Source organism: Haplochromis burtoni, unplaced genomic scaffold (assembly GCF_018398535.1).
Source record: "Haplochromis burtoni strain Fernald_Lab_line unplaced genomic scaffold, NCSU_Asbu1 Contig_79, whole genome shotgun sequence".
In the NCBI taxonomy this organism is placed as follows: domain Eukaryota; kingdom Metazoa; phylum Chordata; class Actinopteri; order Cichliformes; family Cichlidae; genus Haplochromis; species Haplochromis burtoni.
This window is the reverse complement of record NW_024582440.1, coordinates 1,185,435-1,207,443: the sequence shown is the minus strand read 5'-3', so window position 1 is coordinate 1,207,443 and position 22,009 is coordinate 1,185,435. Positions and strand designations below refer to the sequence as shown.

The 22,009-nt window shown below is 39.6% G+C and overlaps 1 protein-coding gene across 1 annotated transcript; it reads right to left on the bottom strand.

Annotated features, from left to right (window-relative positions):
* Positions 1–1,197: 1,197 nt before the first annotated feature.
* Positions 1,198–20,143, bottom strand: kdm5ba (lysine (K)-specific demethylase 5Ba). The gene is made up of 27 exons (XM_005924770.3): positions 19,578–20,143; positions 15,507–15,584; positions 15,022–15,144; positions 13,996–14,166; positions 11,894–12,019; positions 11,121–11,214; positions 10,889–10,995; positions 10,618–10,776; positions 10,360–10,479; positions 9,088–9,246; positions 8,575–8,756; positions 8,129–8,291; positions 7,829–7,948; positions 7,456–7,650; positions 7,042–7,223; positions 6,557–6,681; positions 6,306–6,456; positions 5,870–5,990; positions 5,320–5,675; positions 4,738–4,876; positions 4,476–4,655; positions 4,171–4,329; positions 3,260–3,679; positions 3,006–3,096; positions 2,731–2,915; positions 2,380–2,643; positions 1,198–2,261 (listed from the first exon to the last, which is right to left on the bottom strand). The coding sequence occupies exons 1-27, from the start codon at positions 19,728–19,730 to the stop codon at positions 2,124–2,126; spliced, it is 4,461 nt and encodes a 1,486-aa protein (XP_005924832.1). The 5' UTR covers positions 19,731–20,143; the 3' UTR covers positions 1,198–2,123.
* Between the last annotated feature and the right edge of the window lie 1,866 nt (positions 20,144–22,009).

Below are 22,009 nucleotides of genomic sequence, written 5' to 3'. Positions count from 1 at the left end.
TAATCGTCTTTACAACAATAGAAAGGAGGGTTTCAGTGGTCTGGCCGGTTTAAGATCAAAGTGGGCTGTATGTGGCCCTTGATAAAAAAAATAAAAGAGTTTAACATCCTTGTGAGGTCAGTTCCTTCATCCTAACTATGCAAATTCTCATGACCATTGATTAACAACCACTGATCAAGGCCCACTGATGAAAGGCCATGAGTACCATTCACAGAGAGTTGGGGAATGGACGATGTAATTTATGCCTTTACTTTGACGCCCTCTATTGGTCATATATTACATTGCAGAAATTAGTACTTTGTTTTTAATTCTGAAAGATTGGTTCAGACTCTGCTGAAAACGTGCATAGATCACTCTTTTTATTATTATAATTCATTCAATAGAATTAATAAATCTGGTGGAGACTCCATCCACATAATGTTCAGTAAGACCACCCGTGATGTATACCTGTTGGCTCAGCCATCGGACTCATGTACAACTCCTCTCCTTTTTGGTCATCAGCCTTCTTACCTGTATCTTGTGGCATACTGTTCCCTGTACGTTAGCGTTGACCACAAATTAGGGCTATATATTCATTTTTACAAAGTTAGTGTATCTAAACATATGAGCCACAGAGTACAGTATAGACTTTTAAATTACGAACGGTTCAAATAAACAGGATAGCCAACTAAACAACCCTTTATTGGGTTTTAAAAGAATAGTATGTCAAAAGTTGTGCTTGAGAAAGAACTCAAGTGAATTTCATTTTTGGCTTGTCAGCAGACACTGGAGCCTGTGATAGTGTGTGTATGCTGAGCTCTTTCTGCAGTTAATTGAATTTACATGTGAGGAATTAAATTAGTGGCAATGAATACCTGTGTCTGTTAAACAATCACAAATAAATGCCCCCCCCCCACTCAAGTTTGTGTTTTCTATTGAATGAAGTATGCTACTAGCTCACAGTTATTAAGCGAAGGAGATGAAATAAATTCTGAAGTCTCCCCAACAGGTTGAAGTGACTCTGTTTCTGAAGCGATCAGTTTACCTGTGACCTGTGTTAATTTCCTGTCGACTTGAGGATCACTGAACATCTTTTCCTCTTCCAAAATGGATGGGGAAAAAAATATATACACAATTTAAAAAACAAACAAAAAACAGCTGAAAATCCACAAACTAACTTTCATGGTATTCAACGCCGAGTACTGAGGAGTCCAGTCGTACAGGAACAAACGTTTTATTTTATAATGCAAACTGCAACATATGAATTATATTATTTACCCAAAGGAGCAGGAAAAAGGTCATATACCCGTGGCAAAATAAATCACACAGTCTGTGTTAAATCTAAGTCCAACACATATATCAGCCTCAGCCATAAAGGGAAAATCCACCCAAAAAACAACATGTACATTCCTTTGATGTCGGACAGTTCATTCTTACTTTGTGGCTTTAATTGAGTCTCACCCAACAGCAGGAATATGGGATCCAGGACTTTTACTTTCCTCTGCAGACATCACAGAAGGAAAACCTGACTTTATATCAAAGTCAGTGGTTTGTGAAAGGATCGTTGATCCATTTCGGTTTTGACGTGTACACAAATTTGAAGTGAACTGTGTATCATAGGGTCATAAAGTGAATTCTTCAGGGTTTTTGCTTTAGGAAGGCATTTTATCAAAGTTTTTCTACGCACAAATATAGCTCAGGTGAAAACTGAACCTTCAATTAATCTGTTCAGCTATTGCTTAGATAAATAATATTTAATCTACAAGAAAAAAAGATAAGTTTCACATTGTTCAGATGCATGTAAAAGAAAAACAAACTGTTCTAAAATGCCAAACTGACATTTTTTGGTTGAAAAATCCCTGCGCTGTTGGTTCTTGAAACACGTTACCACATCTGCATCGAGTCTTGGAAAGTTTCAGAAAGGATTAGTTGACTGGCTGAAAATCCAGCCATGTGACAAACAAAACAAAACAGTGACAGAAGTCTTTAGTAACTCTGGGGGAAAAGAAGTAGCACCATGTTCACTGAGGGCAAGCCAGAAGGTAAAGGGGAGAAGCCGCAGGACACACAGAGTTCAGGTGTGCACTTAAGTGCTGCAGCATCTGCAGTAAATCTGCTCATCCTTCAACATGACTTTTTGGTCTTTATTCTGCTCTGCTGTATTCTGGCTGTGTGCAGCTTATGCAAACATAATCCTCCTTCTCCGCACGCTCAGCAGACAGGCCGACGCAGATCTGGTGAAACCATTGATTGCAGTTGCCGTCACACTGGACCCAGTTTACCTAAAAATGACAAGACGAGATACAATAAATTTTCACTTTGTACACTTAAACTTCAGCTATACAGGCACATAAGTATTTACATAAGTTGGTGTAAATGCAGCAGACTAATGAAACTCACCTCATCACCCTCTGGCTCTCTGCACCACGGTGCAGCACACAGCGAGTAGTCCTCTTCTGAATCTGAAAGAGCAGGGTCAGATGACGTGTGCGTGGGCGAACCGCTTCTCTTCGATTCTTCGGTCCTTTCTTTGCTTCTCTTGGGCTTTTTCTTGCGACACTTCTTGGCCTTCTCGCTGTGCTGAGAATCGGAGCTGTCCTTACGTCGCTTGGTCCGCTTGCTCTGACTGTTCACGGCCTCCTTTTTCAGGCTCGACACGCCATTCTAAGCACAACATACGGAAAGTGGACTTAATAAACAAGAGCATTATGGCATAATGCATTTGGTGTGACACTTAGTAGGAGCTGTTACCTTGTGTTGAGGGCTCCCTTTTGGAGACTTCTGGTCCTGTTCTGTGCTGTTCCCACAGGGAGGGCTCTGTGAGGGCAGGGGGACCAGTTTGTAGAGTAGATATCTGTACAGCTGCTCCGTCTCAGGCAGAGTGACCTGCAGCAGGAATCCCTCCACCATCAGCTCCTCCAGCTCAGGACTAAGTCCTGTGAAAAATTAAAACAAAATGAGCATCAGAGTTGCTCTGAAAAGTGAAACTGCACAGAGTGCTTAAATGAAAAAGCTTTGACACTTACCGTGGAGCGGAACAGACTTGTGCTCTGTATAAAAAGCTGACCCATTTTTTTCCTGAGGCAAATGTGAAGACTCTCTAGGTCCAACTCTCACCTGAAACAATTAAAAACGCCATCAGTGACTGTAAATGCTCAGTGTCTAGTGTTTCCATGATGGTGTCTAGAAAACGGGACTCCTGATGGTGAATCACAATAATTCAGACCACAAACGCTTAACTTAAATCAACAACAATGTTTACAAAATAAAAGCCACTGACCATCTTTGACACGTTCTCGAGTACTCCATCTGCGCAGGCTTGCTGGACTCTGTGCTGCCATCTCACAGTCCTCTCGATGAGGAACCGCAGAGCGTCGCCCTCTGGCAGGCGGACCCGAATCCTCTGAAGGGAGGCCAGCAGGGGCAGGACTTTGTCCAGAGGTGGTTTTCTCGATCGCTGGCACAGCGGGCACAGCCAGGCCTGACCGTACTCAAGTTCTGCGGTTGTTGTAACACACCCGCAGTGGAAAATGTCTCGACAGAGCTCGCACTGCATCATGGCTCCTGAGGGAGCCTTTTGGCAAACACAAACACTAAGTGCACAACAGCTTTCAGCAGGAAGGAGCTTTGACTCGTTTGAAGACCTCAGAGACAGTAAGATCTCCATCTCCCTCTGTCGGACCTCGGCAAGAGTGGTCATCTGTGAGGAGAGAAAATTAGATGAAATTAAAAACTAATCTGAAGCCTAATGCCAATGTCTCTATTAATATATGAACTTTCCCTGATGAGACTTCTAATAAAGGAAATCATATTTTTCCCCCCCATTCATTTTCTGAGGAACCCTCCACTCATCGTTACACAGATTTGTGCCTACTAAACCTCGTTTAATGCTAGGTTAACCTACTAAAGGTGACCAAGATAGAGTCAGAGTCACTGCTTCTAATACTGGGTTAAATGGTTGAAATGGCATTCATAGACAATATTTACTGACAGAGTAAAGAAGAACAAGTGAATAAATAAAAAGATCCGTTTTTATCTGTTTATAAGTTAAAAAAACAAAACAAAAAAACCAGCACTTCTTAACAAAGAAGGATTCTGGAGTAAAGGAAACTATACAAGAGCTGGTTTTTAGTCCTAACTATACTGAAAAAGTTACCAGAGAAAAAGAAAATTTGATGCAGCCATACTTACAGCAGAGGCAGAGTCCTTACTCTCAGAGAGAGCTCTCTCTACATCACACAAAGAGTCCAGTTTTGTTAAAGTCTTTTTAATGATCTGTGGAGCTTCTTTCACTTTTTTAGATTTTGACTTCTGATGTGCAGATCCGATGTCACACCTTGGGCAGAGGACCTGAAAACATGATGACAAATTCTATTAGAGGCGCTTTTCAAGTTCAGGTAATTTGCCACACTTGTAGTTTTGTGATATCTGGCACTAAATTTTCATACTGATGCATAATGATTAAATTGGTCAGCCACATTTGCATACGCATTTACCTCTAGAAGTGAGAAAGGGGAGTTTTTCAATAGGAATGTCTTTGCGGCCGTCTCCTTCCAGCTCTTGACATCACTGACAAGGGCCTCCAGTCGACTGAGCGGGTCGAGCTTCACTGGGATGCCCTCTGCTCTGAGAACCAGCTCAGAGAGAATGTCGAGCACAGGAATACGTCCCCCAAGCTGTAAGCACAGACAAGATTAATAATTCAGTTTCACCCATTACTCAAACTAAAGTGCTGAAAGCATAAAGTATGATTTTTACCTGCAGTGTTTCAGCTTCATGGAGCCATTTTTTGGCCTTGGTGACGACATCCTTCAGCTGCAGACAGTTGGGCAGATAAGCAGGGATGTTTTCTACTTCCTGCAGAGCAGCTACAAGGGTTTCTATGCCCTGATATGGCCTGTGAAGAGGCGTCAGAATTAGAAAACAGTGTAGATGTTTAGGTTTTATACAAGTGATAAAGAAATAAAATAGACATTTCTAAAAATGAAAGACCATAAGCTCATTTGTAGTATTTGGTTTATGTTTATCTATTAATGGGTTAAGCCAGTGGTTCCCAAACTTTTTTTGCTAGGCCCCCTTTGTTTTACAAGAAAAATGTTCGCCTGCCTGTCACAGCACCATAATCCACTTTTATCCACCACGACCCAGCTCTACAGATGTGGCACATTTCACTCCGTCTGAAGTTTTTAGCTGGTTTTACACTTTCACACAACACAAAATGTGAATTTTACTGCATTTTCATAGAGTTCATTAGTTGCAATAACCTTGGATTTTCTTCATTTCTGCCTTCTGTCATCACGATGTGAGCATGAAAGAAGATGTGAACCGTCATATCCTCACCTGGCCTCCAGGAGACTGAGCACTCGCTCTTCCCACTGCTCTGACACTGTCAGCAACTCCTGCAGACGAGCCATGGCCCTCTCCACAGAGCTGTGAGGGGCCAGGCCCACACCCTGGTCTATCAGCCTCCTCATCGTGTCCAGACACAAGCTGTCCGGCCGACTGCTGGCTTGCTGAACGGTCTCCAACCATCGAGCCTGCTCCAGTCTCTCTCTGAGAAGGGGTAGCTGCGGCAGTTCCACGTCCAGGCCCAGACTCACATCCAGCAGGTCCTGCAACTCCAGCGCGCTGGGTGACTCATCAGAAAGGAGGCATTCACTGCGCTGCTGGAAGTCATCCACCCGAGTCAAAAGATCCTGTAGATCACATCCAACAGGTATGACGTTGCAATATTACCTCGGCCACACCTTACAAATCTAAAGTCTAGAGATACTGCCAAACCTTGGACACATAAGGACTGAAGTTGAAGCAATTTTCTCAAGAGACTAATAGCTTGGAATAATTAAATTTATACAATTAAAAATTGTATTTACTTTTTAAATAAACAAACCTTCAGTAAAGGAGCCTGTCGGATGTTACATGGCAGGCTGTCCAGTTGTTTGACAAATGACCTCAGCTCCTCCACAGTTAACTCATTCTGGCTTTGGGACTTGCCTCCCCCAGAGCGGTACCTGAAACACAGATTAAAACTGATTTACACACCACTTAGCACTTTGACTGGCAAAAAAAAAGAAAAAAAAAAAGAAAGAAAACGGCCAAGCAGATAAGCTCAACAACAGCAATTTGCATAAATGTGAGTAAGCTCATGCTAGCACAAATTGGAAATCTGTCCCACAAAACAGGTTGTTCCAGAAAATAACAAGAACATGACATAATTGTGTAATATCTTGTGTGACCTTATATGAAACTGAATCAACATGGCCGTTTCACAGAACTAAAGATGGAGCCACGAGCAGCGTGGAACATTTCAAATCAGATTTCAGTACCTCGTCTGCCTCTTCCCGTTGAGAAGCTGCTGTGCCGTCACAGAAACTTTATCGGCCTCTGAGGCAATTGTACGCAGCTGATCCAGGAGGCTGCTTTGAGGAAACGCCTTTGTTTCCGCTTGCTCTACCAGGATGTGAAGATCCTCCAACCCTAACCAGGAAAAACAAGAGTTCGTTAGAAGAGTCCAAACTACACGTTAACATTTGAGTAACTCGCTGAGATTACAGAAAGTGCATCACTGTGGTGGCACCTTTTTTCTTGGTTCCTTTGTTTTCCACAATGTCCTGGACATTAGACACCCAGTCTTTATATGAATTGGCACGCAGCTTCACAGATGCCATCAATGGGTACAACTCATCCAGTGTAAACTTGTAACTGGACGAAAAAAAGAAAAACAAAACTTGGTGAATAAACTGATAACTGCCATGTCAGTTTTCAGCAGAAAGTCATAATCGCCTCTGCCAAACATTGCAAGCTCCAAACCTTGTCTTTATAAAAAAGGCAGGCTGGCCTTGCACAGCTTAATATTTGTAGGTTGACTAGTAGTTGGTGAAAGTATAAGTTACTTTTTTTGTGAAACAGTGCTTAATTTTTTATGTTTTTGCTTTCAGGGAAAATTTGCTCCAACTTTTACTTCACGTAACATTTAAAGTAGGCCACACAGCTGTGACAGTACATGAGAAGAGAAATGAATATGAAAATGAGTATGCAGTGTTCCTCTGATTAATTACTTACTGGAGTGTGAGGTTGATAGGAGGACAAGAGCAGAGGTTCTGGGTGTGGTACAGGCAAACCATCTTGTCAGGACTGCAGGCACAGGTGATGCCAGACAGGTAACAGGTGGTCAGACACTTGAAACACTGCCGCGCCTCGTCTGGGAGCACCTCATAATCAACCTGTCGAGACTGCATCACACCCTGGGGACACAGATTCAGTCGTTAGAGCAGCACAAGAGACAGAGGAGCCATATGTGTACCTAAAAAACATGATCTCTCGAGTGGAAACTTATATTGTGACAAACATCTTTAAAAATTTTAAGTTCTCCCTTATTTCAGTCTGATAGATGAAATCTGTTATTTTGTGCTTCTTTTTTGATGGTTGTAATGTGCATGTTTAAAAACACTGGATACTGAGGATGAAGCTCCTCACCTTTTTAGTGATTTTCTCTCGTAGTTCCTTCTCCTGTTGGATCATGATAACCATATCCTCATGCAGAGTGGCGGCCAGGTTGACATCTATCGTGTCAGCTTTAATGGCCATGTTGCAAACCATCTCATCGTGGGAGAAGACGCAGTATCTGTTCAGCTGACGATAGTGAGCCACACAGCCACGGCCAAGGGGCATCTATCAGAAAACATTGAGATCAAGGGGTGTTCAAGAGGAATGAGTCAATCATGTGGCGCCAAAACAGTAATATTAGTAACAACAAGCTTCTGTTTAGGGTCTAATCCTGGATTAAGCTTAGTGAAACAAACTGAAAACTAAGTATAGTATTATGTGATACAGTACAAACATTTCTTACCCAGTCCATTGTGCAGAAGTTGACCGCTTCAGCAAAGTTGAAACCCTGGTTGAATCCACTGTGGTAAGCTCTGGGGAAAGTGATGACGAACTCACCTGCACACTGGTTGGTGCGATAAATCTACAGGTGAAAATACAAGAAAGAAATGTTCCATGAAGTCGTTTTAAAATGAATTCAATCTCAAAACAAATGAGTAAAACAGTTTAAACAATGTTGACATTTAAATCTTTTTAATTTGATTTCCATAATTGTGTGAGAAAATCATGTATGCGCAAATTTGTCTTGACTGTTTTTATTTACCGGGACGCCGTTGTTCATCAGCGTGTTGGGATTCATGATGGTGACCAGCTGATGAAGGAGGTCTGGCTGAGACTCAAACAGCTCAGGAGCTAGTTTCTTCATGACCGCTTCGAGGTGCTCTGCAGCATAACCAGGAGCCCCATACCACGTCTTAGGCTCACCCCTGCACATGTGGACAAACCTCTTAGTAACAAAAAAAAACCCAATCACGGTAACCCCGCATGTAACACAGTTTTATGCATTATAAATAAGTTTCACAATGGAGTGACACGCTCCTGTCCGTTTGGTTTTTCCTTGATTTTGAAGTTCAGATGAGATGCGTTTCTAATGTGCACATATACACACACAAAACTGCTTTTAGAGTTAAAAAAAAAAAAAATCCAAACTCCCAAATTAAAAATCATCATCATCACAGTTACACAATAGAGTTAAAAAGTCCACTGTACCAGTGAAGATAGTTTATGGAGTAGCTCCAGTGGTCCTCGATGTGCCAGCAGAAAGAGGAAAAACACATGCCCACGTACAGCCAGGGTACCTTCATGCCACAGATGTCGGCTGTAATGTGAGTCAGCACCGAGGCATCGAGGACCGGCATATTGTTCAAGTTCCAGCCGCTGGTCAGGTAATGCTGCGGGTAAGACACAGGTCTAAATACTCCACTCACTCAGATATAGCCGAGAAAACTTTTAATATGCGACTGCAAACATCAGTCACGCTTATTTTTACTGTTGCCTGCCAGAAATCTAACACCACTTTTTTTGGTGATAATTCAGCTGTAAAAGTTACCATGCTTTGAGAAATTAAAAACATTAATATACATAAAAATATTAGTCTTATATAGACAACTATATTTTTTTTCTATTGTTTATTGATATTTAATGCTTTAAAGAAAACAAAAGGACACAAAGCATTTTCACAGAGAGAAGGCACAATACATTCCCATGACAGACAATTTGTACCTCATCCTCAGGAGAAACTTCAAAATGGCCGTTTCTCACGGGAAAACCACTCCCAAACTCCTTGGAGGCGATGTCTGCTCCATATTCCACAGTCACATCCTCCTCGATGGTACTCACTAGACGCCAGAACTCCTTCTCCACCAGCTCAGTAGGCACCATCTTAATAGAATTAAGAAAAAAATAAATGAAGGATTTATATTAAAGCATTTATAATCATAATGGAATCCAGGGCAGTTTTCCTTGTTTTTAAAAAAAAACAAACAAACAAAAAAAAAAAAAACTGGTTTATGATGAAAACGTCACTTTCGTGCACTGGAATACTTTCATTTTGTACATTGTTATGGTGTTGCACACAGAGCAGTTAGTAAGAGCCAGTGCAGCCTCTGTTTTGATTGTGCAAGCTGTCATATTTGGAGGACATTCAATAGCATAAATAAATAAAAAGTTGTGGGAAAACTAGATTTACATCACTTCTGGTAAGAAATGTAAGAAATACTCAAAGTTGCTTACAACATGGTTTTAAAAAAAAAAAAAAAAAAAAAAGAAGCAAACTGGAGCATATTAAAGAATTTCTCAATTTGTTTTGTTTTCACTTCTGATTGTTGTTATTCTATTTCTATCATGGCCTGTATGTGTGCGTTTAAAATTTCTGAATAGTGAAATAAATTTAAATAAATTCCTTCCACTTCCCCAACTTATCATAATTGTACTTAGTAATAACTTAATCTAGTATGTGTTTCATATTAGTGCTCATATGTTTGAGCTGAAAAATATGATGAAATTCTCATTTATGTTGATCGTTGGTTAAAAGACATTATTATAGCATAAAGTCATTGGCCAATTCATTAGATAGGTGTGGTCAACTGCTTATTAATGCAGGTGTCTAATTAGCCAATCACATGGCAGCAACTATCACAAATGAGTATCGCAAATGAGGAAGAAAGGTGATTTAAATGACACTGAACATGTGTGGTTGTAGGTGCCAGTCTGACTGGTTTGAGGATTTCATGTGCTGAAATCTTCCCCACAAAACCACCTCTGTTTATAGAGAATGGTTTGAAAAAGAGGAATTATTCAGTGAGTGTCCATTTAGCCCGTTTTTGTTGTATATAGAGAACCTTCACGCTTACATTTCTAAACTATTAAGCTGCTGACATCAATAAACAGAAACAAGAAACTGGAACTTAAAGACTTTACTTTTGACTAAAATGAACTGCAAGTATCAACAAAACAGACTAAAGGCTACTCAGTGTATGTGTGATGAAAACTCACATGAACTGGCATATTGAAATAATCAGACTTGAAGGAGTCAGCCATGTCTCCAAAAGTTTGGAGGGTGTAGCTCCTGCTGGCCTGCTCAAAGCCAAATGCAACAGCTGGTTTGCCACATTCCTGTCAAAACCAAAAGATTGTATATGAAGTTAAAACAAGCCACTTGGGATTATACTATAATTGTACATGTCAGATGGGAGACTACACTCCAGTTCACGGTGACTTGAGCTTCCTGAGGGGGCAGGAGGTATAGCTCACCTCAACCAGGCACCTGGGGCATCTCCAGTCGCCTCTGGGAACATCGTGGAGCGGAGGGATGAGACAGAAGATGTGATAGCTGTCATCGCAGCCGTCGCATAATAGCAGGCGGTCCTCAGCGCTTCCACTGCCACACACCAGACACATGTAGTGGTCCACCTGATGAGACAGAACACTTATGAGGATGTACTGTGTACAAAATAGATCCATGTTTGAATCATGTAACAAAAAGTAGTTGGCCAATAAATTTAGTACATAGGGAAACATTTACTTTATTCACTGGAGGTTTGATAATTTTATCTAATACAGTTTCTTCATATTCAGTTGTATCCTTGTGATCAATGGGCTCCTTTTTCACCTCAGTGACTGCCATTCTCACTGAAAGACAAGGACGAAGATTAATTGGAGGCTTCAGGAGTCCCCAATAACACTCAGACCCATTACACAAACCAATTATTTCTATTTATAAATATATCAGTACAGGTCAGGTTTATTTTTCTTACCAGGTTCTGGCTTGGCAACAAATGTTCCCATCCTCCTCCTCAGGTTGGGACGAGTCTCACGAACTTCTCTGGGTTCACTTTTGACATAGCCCCTCTGCAGCGAGAGTCAGAAACAGAGTCAGCTGTACTTTCAAAACTAATGTGGGAATATAACTAGTAAAATGCTGTCATAATGACAAGACATAGAAACATCTTGTTTTAGAGCTGAAACAAAAGCCTGTCAAGACAAATGCACAACACTTTATTTTTAAAAAATTAATAATAAATTAAAAAACAAAACAAACAAAAAAAAAAACGCATGCAGCAGAGTCATTAAGAATGCTGCACACTGGAACAGTGCCCACTACTCATGCGTCAGCTAAGCCTTCCTGCAGTTCTTCTGCAGTCAACAGGGAGTTGTGTTTTGCCTAAATGCCCAGCAGACATGTGGTTTTCTGGTTCCTGCTGTTTTGCTGCAACTTTCACAGTTCCTTTATCCTCCATTACAGTCAGTGTAAACTACCTTTTTATAGCCTTTGCCTGCTTCAAAAGGCATCAATTAGCTTCGCTGGAGATCAGATGGTTAAAGGAGGCCATCGTTGTTTAAAGTAACCACAAATCTGGAGAACAAACTCTACTGCCAGCAGCCAGTAACAATTATTGACCTGACCTTATAGGTGAAAATGAGTTAATCAAAGCCTAACAATTAAATAGAGTTTTAAGAATTTCAGAGTAAAATCCATAACACAAAGTAGTTATGATTCAGAGGGAAATGTCAAAGATGACAGACTCACCTCAGATCTCATTCGTTTGGCTCGGCGAGCAATGCTGCAGGTCTCCTGGGGCTGGACAGATTGGCGCTGCGGCAGGTCGTGAGGGGTGTACTCCTTATCTTTAGTGTCATTGGTCAAGGTGGCTGCCTGTAGGAAGAAGTGAATGACACCAAATTAAAAACACACAGAAACCCCCCCCCCCCCCAAAAAAAAACAAAAAACAATAAAAACTGGTAACGGCAATTTAATTATCAAATATCTGAGGATCTCTACATTCAAACATGGTTGTCAACATTTGAAAGTACCAGAATTGAGTATATGAGTTTCAAAAAGTCAAAAGTTTTACTGCTGTGATGCTTCCATTTAAAGACATCAAAAAAGAAATGTCAGTCAGAGTGTAGATCTGTCAACAGATCTCAAAGTTTAAGTCAAACTTGCAAGATACCTGCATCTAAATTTGTTCCCAGTGAATTTTTACTGTCAGTTTTAACTTTTAGGAATTTGTGTTGGATAAAATCAGTCTTTCTTACACTGGAAAAGTCACTCTGACAACACCTTATTTTGGTGTGTGCATAATGGAAGGTCATAAAACACTTGAATTTACATGGTGGAAACTTTTACAATAAAAGCACATCAAGTGCAAATAAAATTCTTTCATACTCATTTGCTTTCAAGACACTGTCAAGAGACTGAACTGCACCGTTTTTGGTGTGTACTGGATGAAGGTTAAGCAACAGTACTACATGCTTTGTAGTCCTGAGGTCTGTACTACAAGGCCAATTTAACATAACCAGGATGTCCTGTCTGTTATCTGGTTTCACTTACCCTAAGATCAACAATCAGGTTACGTGGTCACATGAAGCTGAGCGCTTAACTCAGTAAGTATAACCCAGGGTTTCCCCAATCTAGCTACCAGCACATTAACATGAAAGAGGTGACATTAATGGCATCTGACCAGTAACAAACATGGACAGGTCCACTGGCTGAATGGCTGGCTTTACAAAGAAAGCTAAATCTATTAGAAAAATATGGAGAATTAACACATAAAACAAGCTTAAAGTATATTACAAATAAGTGGTACGAATGTCTGTAACAGGATAAGCACCGAAAAGCTCTTTGGCCAGTGAGACTGGAAAAGGTCTACTACATTAATAAAGTTTAGCCTATTTAAAACCAGGAAGGAAAGCTAGCAAAAATGCTGACACTGCAAGTTAACAACCTTCTTAGTATCACAGCTGTATTATTAAGACACGGGAGTGTCTGACAGATAATATAATTGTTGTTCCATTAAATTAATGTTTAGATGTGCTTATGATAGTTTTCCTTTTCAATCCATCAGCTGCAGTGGTATTTGACAATATGAGTGTAAGGATTAAATAGAGACATTGTTCACATGTAGAATTACTCTACTTGCAAATTTTATATAAGGTCAACAAGCACAAATAGGTGCCCTGTTCTTTAGAGCATCCACACTGATTCCGTGTGGAATCTTCTGGGAATGGTGACGCTATTTTCCAGAGATTTGATCAGTCACTAAGTGTAGATTTCACACCTGCTGACCTCTAAACTAGAACATAGCTTACTCAGGAGGCAGTTAGGTCTGCAGTATAAGTTACCATGGAGATGTACTCCAGCAAGAATTGAACTGCTATTGCAATTTTGAAAACCCAGGGTTAACCCTGGAGTTACTTTCCCATGCCTGCTTTGTACTACAGGCCTCTGGTTGATCTAACCTCTGAAGCACAAAATAAATTAATTAATTAAAAAAAATAAAAATCACAAAATAAACCCCCCATTACTCTTTGATAACTGTGCACAGTATCACTGTGGGTGAGAAGACTCAATAAGACACTAAAGTGCTTAAGACCAGGCTGTTGTTTCCATCATATTCCACATTTATTCCATTAAAATAATTATTTTTCTGTCATTATAATCCAACCAATAATTTCATGTGCATTTAGCCTGCAAACAAGCAGTCCCCGGTCATTGCTCCTGAGTTCATCTCCTGTGTACATCTTGGAAGAAACTAATGGATTGCAGAGGCTTCCAATAAACATCCAGCCAGCTGTGAACCAGACTGCCTACTGTTACTCTGTAAAAAGAAAACAGGTGAGAGTACGTACAGGGAGATTGGCTCCAGTCTGGAAAAGGTTATATGGGTAGAGGATTCGCTCATAGTGTGCCCGCAGATGGGAGCCAATAGCCTTTCCTGGAGCAAAGCCCATCTTGACGGAAATCTTAGTCCAGCGGCGTTCTCTGCAGACTGCATCAAAACCACCCTCTTCGTTCACCAACTTGCGTGAAATAAGTGAAATAATAAATTAAATATCAAGTAAGGCAAGTTCACTGGTGTAGAAAGTTGTTGTACTGACAAGTGACAAATTAAAAAAAATAAAAAAACAAATAATGGAGATGAATTGTCTTAGTAGGAAAATCATTTTCCAAGTCTGTGCTCCCAGCTGAGGTGCAGGTTTTTCCCAGCTCAGATTGGAGTCTAAGCCACTATTGAGGGTGTTACTTTCACCAGGACAAGTGAAACCAAACAATCTTAGTTAAATCAGATTAACTAAGCACCCTTATAGGGGTGTAAAAAAATTTTAAGAACCCCTTTAAAATCCTCATGCTGATAAAACTCTGGGTGCTTTGTGATGAGATGCCGCTTTAGGTTGGCTGGCTTCATTTACTAACACTCGAAGACAAAGAACACATTTTGGTCTTCCATTGCCATTCTCGATAAAGCCAAGATCGAGGTAAATGTTGTCATACTTTCTAATTTTAGCTGGTTTGGCTTTTGTATTACTTAGTAATGTGAACTGACTTAAATATTTTTCCATTGTGCTAATTAGCTCAACCGCAGATGATGCATTTACGTGCCACTACATGCCAGGTACCATAACATGTTAATGTAATTACCCAATCTATGGCTCACAAACCCTAGTTTGAGGCCACTGAGCTACATGACCCCCCCCCCCCCCCCCCTCTTATACTTAGCCTCACAGCTCCTCACTGTAGTACTTAAATGTTCAGGTTTTTCCTTTAATTTGTCATCCTGATTCACAAGTCATAAAAATCAATTGTAATTCAGTTGTAACGTATTCATGATCACCCTCTTAGATTCATAACTGTAGCACTAGTGGGGATTTTCACACCTTATTCAGTTGGTACAGATCCAGAATCTTTCTTTCCACTTGAGGAATTTTCAGTTTGCATCCTTGTAGCTCCCAGAATTTTGCTATTTGATCCAGGAAGTTGAGTTTAACTCTGGTCTGAGCCTTAAGGAAAAAAGAAAAATTGTTTAGCTCCTCAAACAATAAGCATTGGAGTTGTAAGAAAATAACCTGAGTATTAAGTGCTCCAAAAAGAAGAGTACAAAAAATAAAGAAATAAAATGACTGAGTTACTATCTTTTTGATTCTCTCCTACTAGTATTAACATTTTTTAAAAGAGAGAAATATGTCTGCAGTCTTTTCACGGCTCACCATGACATGATAGTGAATCAGATATTTTGACGATGCTGCCATTTTTTTTTTTTTTTTGAAGGACAATGAACAAAAGCACAGCGAGTGAGGCAATACCTGAATACAAGAGATGAGCAAAACTGGATTTTGTAAATCTATAAAGATGACAAATGTACCTCAAGCTCATTGAGCCGTTGTATTCGCGGTGTGAATTTAAGTCTGTCGACATCACAAGCAAACGGTGGCTGCCAATCCTGAAATGAGTAAAGGAAAAACAAAAAACAAAATAAAAAGACAGACCATTTTAAGCAAGATTAGACTAAAGCTGTGACGATTAGACTCACTGAAACATGCTTTTGTTTGCACATTTTTCAGTTTCAGCGGTATCATCATATACAGCAAGATTCCAAGTCTACTTGCAGTAATCATCATCATTACACTCAAATGAACCAACGTAGAGGAAAAAGCTGATGTTACCAAATTAATTAGGCTTTAGTCTTTCAGGCTTTATACCCATCTGAGCTCCATGTAAATGCTTCAATTTCAATACCTGAAAATAAGATGCGAGTACTGCAGCTTGGCACATAAGAATGAGGCAGAGACAATTGCATAATGAGAAACAGTAAGCCACTGTTTCAGAAAAGTCAACATTTTAATGCTATTAAATATAATGAGTGTAAATATGACAATTTGTCAAACATAGGTTTGCTTTATTTCTGCTAATTAGCTATTATTTAACAGAACCTGTCCCCACTTTCACTTAAAAACACAAACTTCACTTCGATGTCTAACCGCATGCGAAGCAACTGAGCAAAACAACTGTCTTACAAACTAAAACACTAACCATGCTATACTGCACAACTTCCTGTACGACTAGTTGTAAGTGCAAGTTCAAGATTCAGGAAAATGATCTCAATTTTGTACAGTTCAATGTGTGATACAAAACAGAGTGTTATTATAACTGTGTTATTCTCACATATTATCAAACCGATAATGGTAAATGCTGTCATACAGTTAAAGGACGTCTCAACTGCTTCCTAAGAACAAAGAACAGTAAACAAAAAAAAAAAAAAAGGAAAAGAAAAAGAAAAAAAAGTTTATTGTGGAGATAAGCTTTTCAGGTTTCACATTTGTTCTTCTATAGCGTAACAAGCACTCATAAAAACAACTATACAGAAACCTCCCAATAAATCTGCAGCCACAGCTTCTCTCAGTTATTTGTTGTTGCATTGTGCCTTTTATTATTGACTAATGTTTAGTCGATAGAGTTTCCACATTGTGAACATGTATCCATTAAACTTTCTGTGCCTAAAGTGACGTCTTCCAATGTACTGTTTTGTCTATTCTGGAGTCAAAAAGGCCAAAATGTTCAGTCTGTGGGATTCTTAGAGTCAGAACATGAAGCATTCGGGTAGAAAATTATCATTGTTATTCAAAACTAAACAAAACATGCAGGTTACATTTTCTTTAATGTTTCAATGGCATTGTTAGCATTTTTTGAATCGTCTAAATATTATTAATACCGATGGAAAATAGATGAACAGATGCTGTAAACAGCTTGTGTTCTCAATGTGCATAACATATGTTTGCACTGTAGGATCTAATATCAATAGATTATGATTTTGTAACTTTTAGTCATTTGTGATAACATCCTAACCTGTGATAAGTATACAAAGAGGGGAGCCATTTTTACTTAAAAAACAAAAAACAAAACAGGTCTGTTTTCTCTTTTAAGACGACTACATTTACATGCCAAACCAACTGAAACAGTACTGTAATGAGAAGGAAATGTGGCAAATTTACATATACAGGCTGATAATGAGACCTGCAAATTAGTCTAACGCTCCTGATGTGTTTCAATCTTCAACTATTGCAACATTTCTTAAAAATGAACACAAACATTTACTGTTAAGGCTGACTGCCTACTGTGTGCAGCGTTACCAGAGGCTCTTTAAAATGTCACAGTCAAGATTTACTGGGCCTGGACAATGAGTGAAATGCTGGCCAGAGAAGAGATAACAACAGCTGCATTAACACCACCTTATTGTTGGATTAGTCTAACAAATGTTGTGGGACCAAAGCAAAACAATCATTTTTGAAAACAAATAGAAATGTGCTCTGTTTTACTGACCATCCTCCACAAGTCTGACCATGGTAGTTAAGACTGCAAGCACAAATTCTGGTCTCTACATGACTCAGGCCCTCCAATCTCAATCCAAAATGACAAATACAATTGTGAGAAATTAACCACAAACAGGCCTGGCAATGTCCCCGAAAATCATCTGCATGTGCGCTACTAACCTCTATAGTCAAAATGTGATCCATGTAAAACCCTGAAGGAAACTCTACCTGTATACCGTGCACCAAATAAAAATCACTGATCGAAAACAGGTTGTGGTGCAGTGTTTACTTCCTTTTTCAAACATTGTCTGAACCGTTTGTACATGGGAAAGGGTTAAAAGAGAATAATGAAACAAAGAAACAGGGCTCTCAAATAAGAGCCAATCTATAATCTCTGGATTGTATACACCATTTGCACACACAATTTGCAGACAAAAAATAAAACTCCAGGATCTCTCTCTTCACAAATAGACATTAATAACAGTTTTTTAAAAAAAACACATTAAAATTACAAACTTATAAATTTGTCCTGGTAGAAAACCCAGCTCAAGAGCCCAGTTTCCATCTCTTCAAGGATTTAAGATTATTTATTGGTCTGCCTGAGCAACATTTTAATCCAAACATTCCAGAATAAACTGCTGGTGCTGACTTATAATTGTGAAATGTAAATCATAGTTTAGACAGCACAAATAGATCTCGAATATCAATCCAACTACTATCAGCAGCTAATCTTTGCTCACATTTACCCCACTGGCTTCTTTTGTTTACATGAGCTGTGCATTTCAGCCATTTACCCAGCAAACACTGAAAGCAGTCACCCCACCCATCCGCTTTTGATGACAATTCAATCCCTTGTACTCATACCCAACGGGTTAAAGTGTGCAAAATAAGCTTTTTTTTCTCCTTTTTTTTCATGCTTCCTGATTTCTGCTTTAGACGCATGGCACACATGTTAAAACATTTCCACCCATGTCAAGGACCTTGCAAAAAATAAATATATATTTTATCTTTTTAAGTTGACATAGAGAATACCTGGAAAAAATTACGTCAGGCATATTAAAAAAAAAAAAAAATCAGTTCAATCTACCCTTTTAACGCATGGACACACCCTTGAATAAAATATATGCCCACTGCTGTCACATGTCTCAGAAATAAGGTCAATGGGACATTATTTTTGCATTATGTTAGCTCTAAGATATTTAAGGGGGAAAAAGCCATTTTATTGTCAGTATTTCCTTACAGACTTTGATATTTGACCCCTGAGACGTTAGAGAGGTGTGTATTACGCCAGGCTAATCGTCCAATTAGAATTATTATTAAAAAATAGCCCTGGATTTGCTTCCATAATAGCGAAATAAAGATTAGCCAGCAAGTATAAAACTATCTGGTTAATAAACTAACGCTAGTAGCAGTCGAGAATAACCGTAATTTGAGTGGATAAAGTTGATAAAACTACGACGAAAGAGAGAAACAGTGTCCCCCACTGAGTGCCGTGTTTCTACGACCCTTTTCTCCATAAACAGTTGGCCGCCGAGCACGTACGTTAGCCAGCGTGAGATGTCAGAAAACTGCGGCTTTAAACGGGCCCCGACTGATGCTAGTCAGGTTAATTCACCCTGTCTAAATCCGTCAAATCCTGCTCAGATACTTGGACTTTACATTTAACCAAGTGCGCAGAAATGGTTGTTAAATTATTAGTAGGTCAAGTCTAGGCGAGCCATTTCCGTGCGCAGACTCCAGGAAGCACTTCATTCTGCGCTAACGTAAACAATTTGCATCATATTTTGCGTACAGGCAAACTTTTGCGTTTGAATTATTTTTTTATAGCGCTCTTTAAGTTGGGCGACCCTCTATCATGAATCCAGGCTGGTTTGTTTTTACGACTAAGCCCGACCAGGACACAGGTTTCCTCTTGAATGGCATGTGTCTGAGAGCTTCCCATTGCCGTTACAAACACAACACAGTCCAGCTCGGGCTAGCTCACTATTCTTACTCGCAGGCGCAATCCGCCATGTTGAAACCTGTCTTAAAAACACAACTTTGCCTTCTAAATTAGCCACAGCGGCAGAGGACAGCACACCGTGCAAACACCACGAATAATTGTAAAAAATAAAAGAATTACTCACCGGCGGTGGTCGGATCTTGCAGATACCAGTTTTCTCTGCAATTGGTCGTATTTTGTTGATGTACGCAAAAGGGTCGGCAAATTCCTCCCAGCTGGGCTCAAAAACAGGGCACTCGGGAGGAGGAATGAACTCATTCACCTGCGGCTGAGTCATCGTTGCATCTTCGTTATGACTCCAGCTGAAATATTTTTTAAAAAAGGGGGGTTCCAAGCCGTCTGTGCTTGCTTTGATCTCCAGTCTTTCAGTTCATGTCCACTCTCCACTCATTGAACTCAAAGACGAATTATCTAGTTGGAGACGAGCTCTGACAGCGAGGGGACGTACACGTCCGCTTCGACAAGTAGACACCCACGAATTATTTAGGCTAACGTCATTTTTGCGCCGTTTTCGTGCGCAAACATGCACTTTTGCTACCGAGATAGAAGTAAAAAACGGACTGTGTCTAAACTGACATTTTATTACACCAATTTAAGGTGTGCTTTCGTAACACAAAGGACTTACATGGCTGCAAATCTGTGGTAAGATGGAGTAACTTTATTTCAGTTTTCACAGCGTTTTTAAAAATATACTGTAGTTAATACTTTAGTAGCGAACAGTTTAGGACTATATAGCTTATTGGTTCAGTGGTTTCCTCACAGATGATTGCTCCCTTGTTTGGTGCGTTTGGTTATCTCACCCTGTGGTGAGACAATGCTCCTGTTCTCCCCTTCTCAAATAAAGATAGAAGCCTCACTCCGCCCGGCTAAGGCGAAAGACTAGCAGACATTACCCGGTGCTTACTAATCGAACTCACCTTGAAGATCTTTGCGCGCTGACCGGCACTTTGTTTTTAAATGGTCTAGAGAAGCTCGTTGATTGGCAGAGAGGAGTCATATGTTGATAGTTCAGCCGTTTGTGTTTTTAAAATAATCATTTTCATTTGTTTGACGCCAAATTTATAATAACAATAATAATTATACGATATATTATTTTTATGCTATCGATAGCTTGTTGGGTGTGCTACAATTGCTTTAAACATCTAACTTCACAAAGATTAGCCTTTGGCTCTGAAAGGCTACTCTTTGTGCCAAAAACTGACCACCACCACCCAAAAAACAATAACAACAAAGGGGTTTTTTTCTTCAGTTTTTGGCATATTTGTCACACTTGCATGCTTCAGATCAACAAAAACAAATCTTAGTGATAGTCAAAGATAACCTGTGTAAATACAAAATGTAGTTTTTAAATGATTGTTTCATTTATTAAGAGAGAAAGGCTATCTTAACTTGGGGGACTATGTGGAAAAGTAATTGCTCTCTAAACCCAATAATTGGGTTTGGCAATAATCTTTCATTTTGTCTCACTCTTCTTTTCAGCCACATTGGAAGGTTTTCCAGGATTAAAAAAATATGAACAAATAATTTTTTCATTGTATTTTTGTGATCATTATTGACCTAAAGCATAGGTGTCAAACTCTGGCCCGCAGCCTAATTACATTTGGCCCGCGAAGCCATACCAAATGACTATTAGAGCTGGCCTACTGGTATTATACAGCTAATATATATATTGTTTAGTATAAAGCTTTGCTTGTTCCATATTCAGTTTTTCAGCAAAACGTGTTTGAGTCCATTAGAAGAGATTCATTCTCATATCTGGAGGAAGATTTTTTTTTTCAATAAATATTAATGTTAGCCTGCGATTTTGTTCCAGATTTGAATTTTGGCCCACTGTGTATTTGAGTTTGACAACCCTGACCTAAAGGAATAGAAAATATGAACAAATAATTTTTTCATTGTATTTTTCTTGGTGAGGCAGTCAAAGGGTTAAGCTCTGTACCCAAAGGAGAATGTCAAGCCCTGAAACTCGAACTAACTCAAGTTACTCAACAGGACAATCATCCGAAACACACCAGCGAGTGTGGACCTCTTTGACTACCCCCCCCCCCAAAAAAAAAAAAAAAAGGTTTTGGGGTAGTTAAAGAGGTCTTGAAGCCGATTGAAATGCTTTGTCATGATCTTAAACAGGCCGTTAAGTCACGGTACCACCACCATGTTTGACTGTTGTTATGAAATGCTATGTTAGTTTTACACCAGATGTAACAGGACTCAAACCATCAGTCCACAGAATATTATCCCAAAAGTCTTGGTATTTTGGCAAATATGAGACAAGACTTTGTCCTGTTTATTTTCAGCAGTGTTTGAAAAAGGAAAAAAAAAAAAAAAAAATGGAGGATGCCATTTTTGACCATTGTTGAATCATGAACTCTGACCAAAGCTGAGGGAAGTGAAGCCTGCGGTTCTTTAAATGTTGTTCTGGGTTCTCTTGTGACTTCCTGGAGAAGTCATTAATGCGCTCTTGGAGTAATTTTGGTAGGCCGGTCACCCCTGGAAAGGTTCAACAGTGTCCCAAGTTTTCTTCTGTTTGTGGATAATGGCTCTCATTGTAGTTCACTG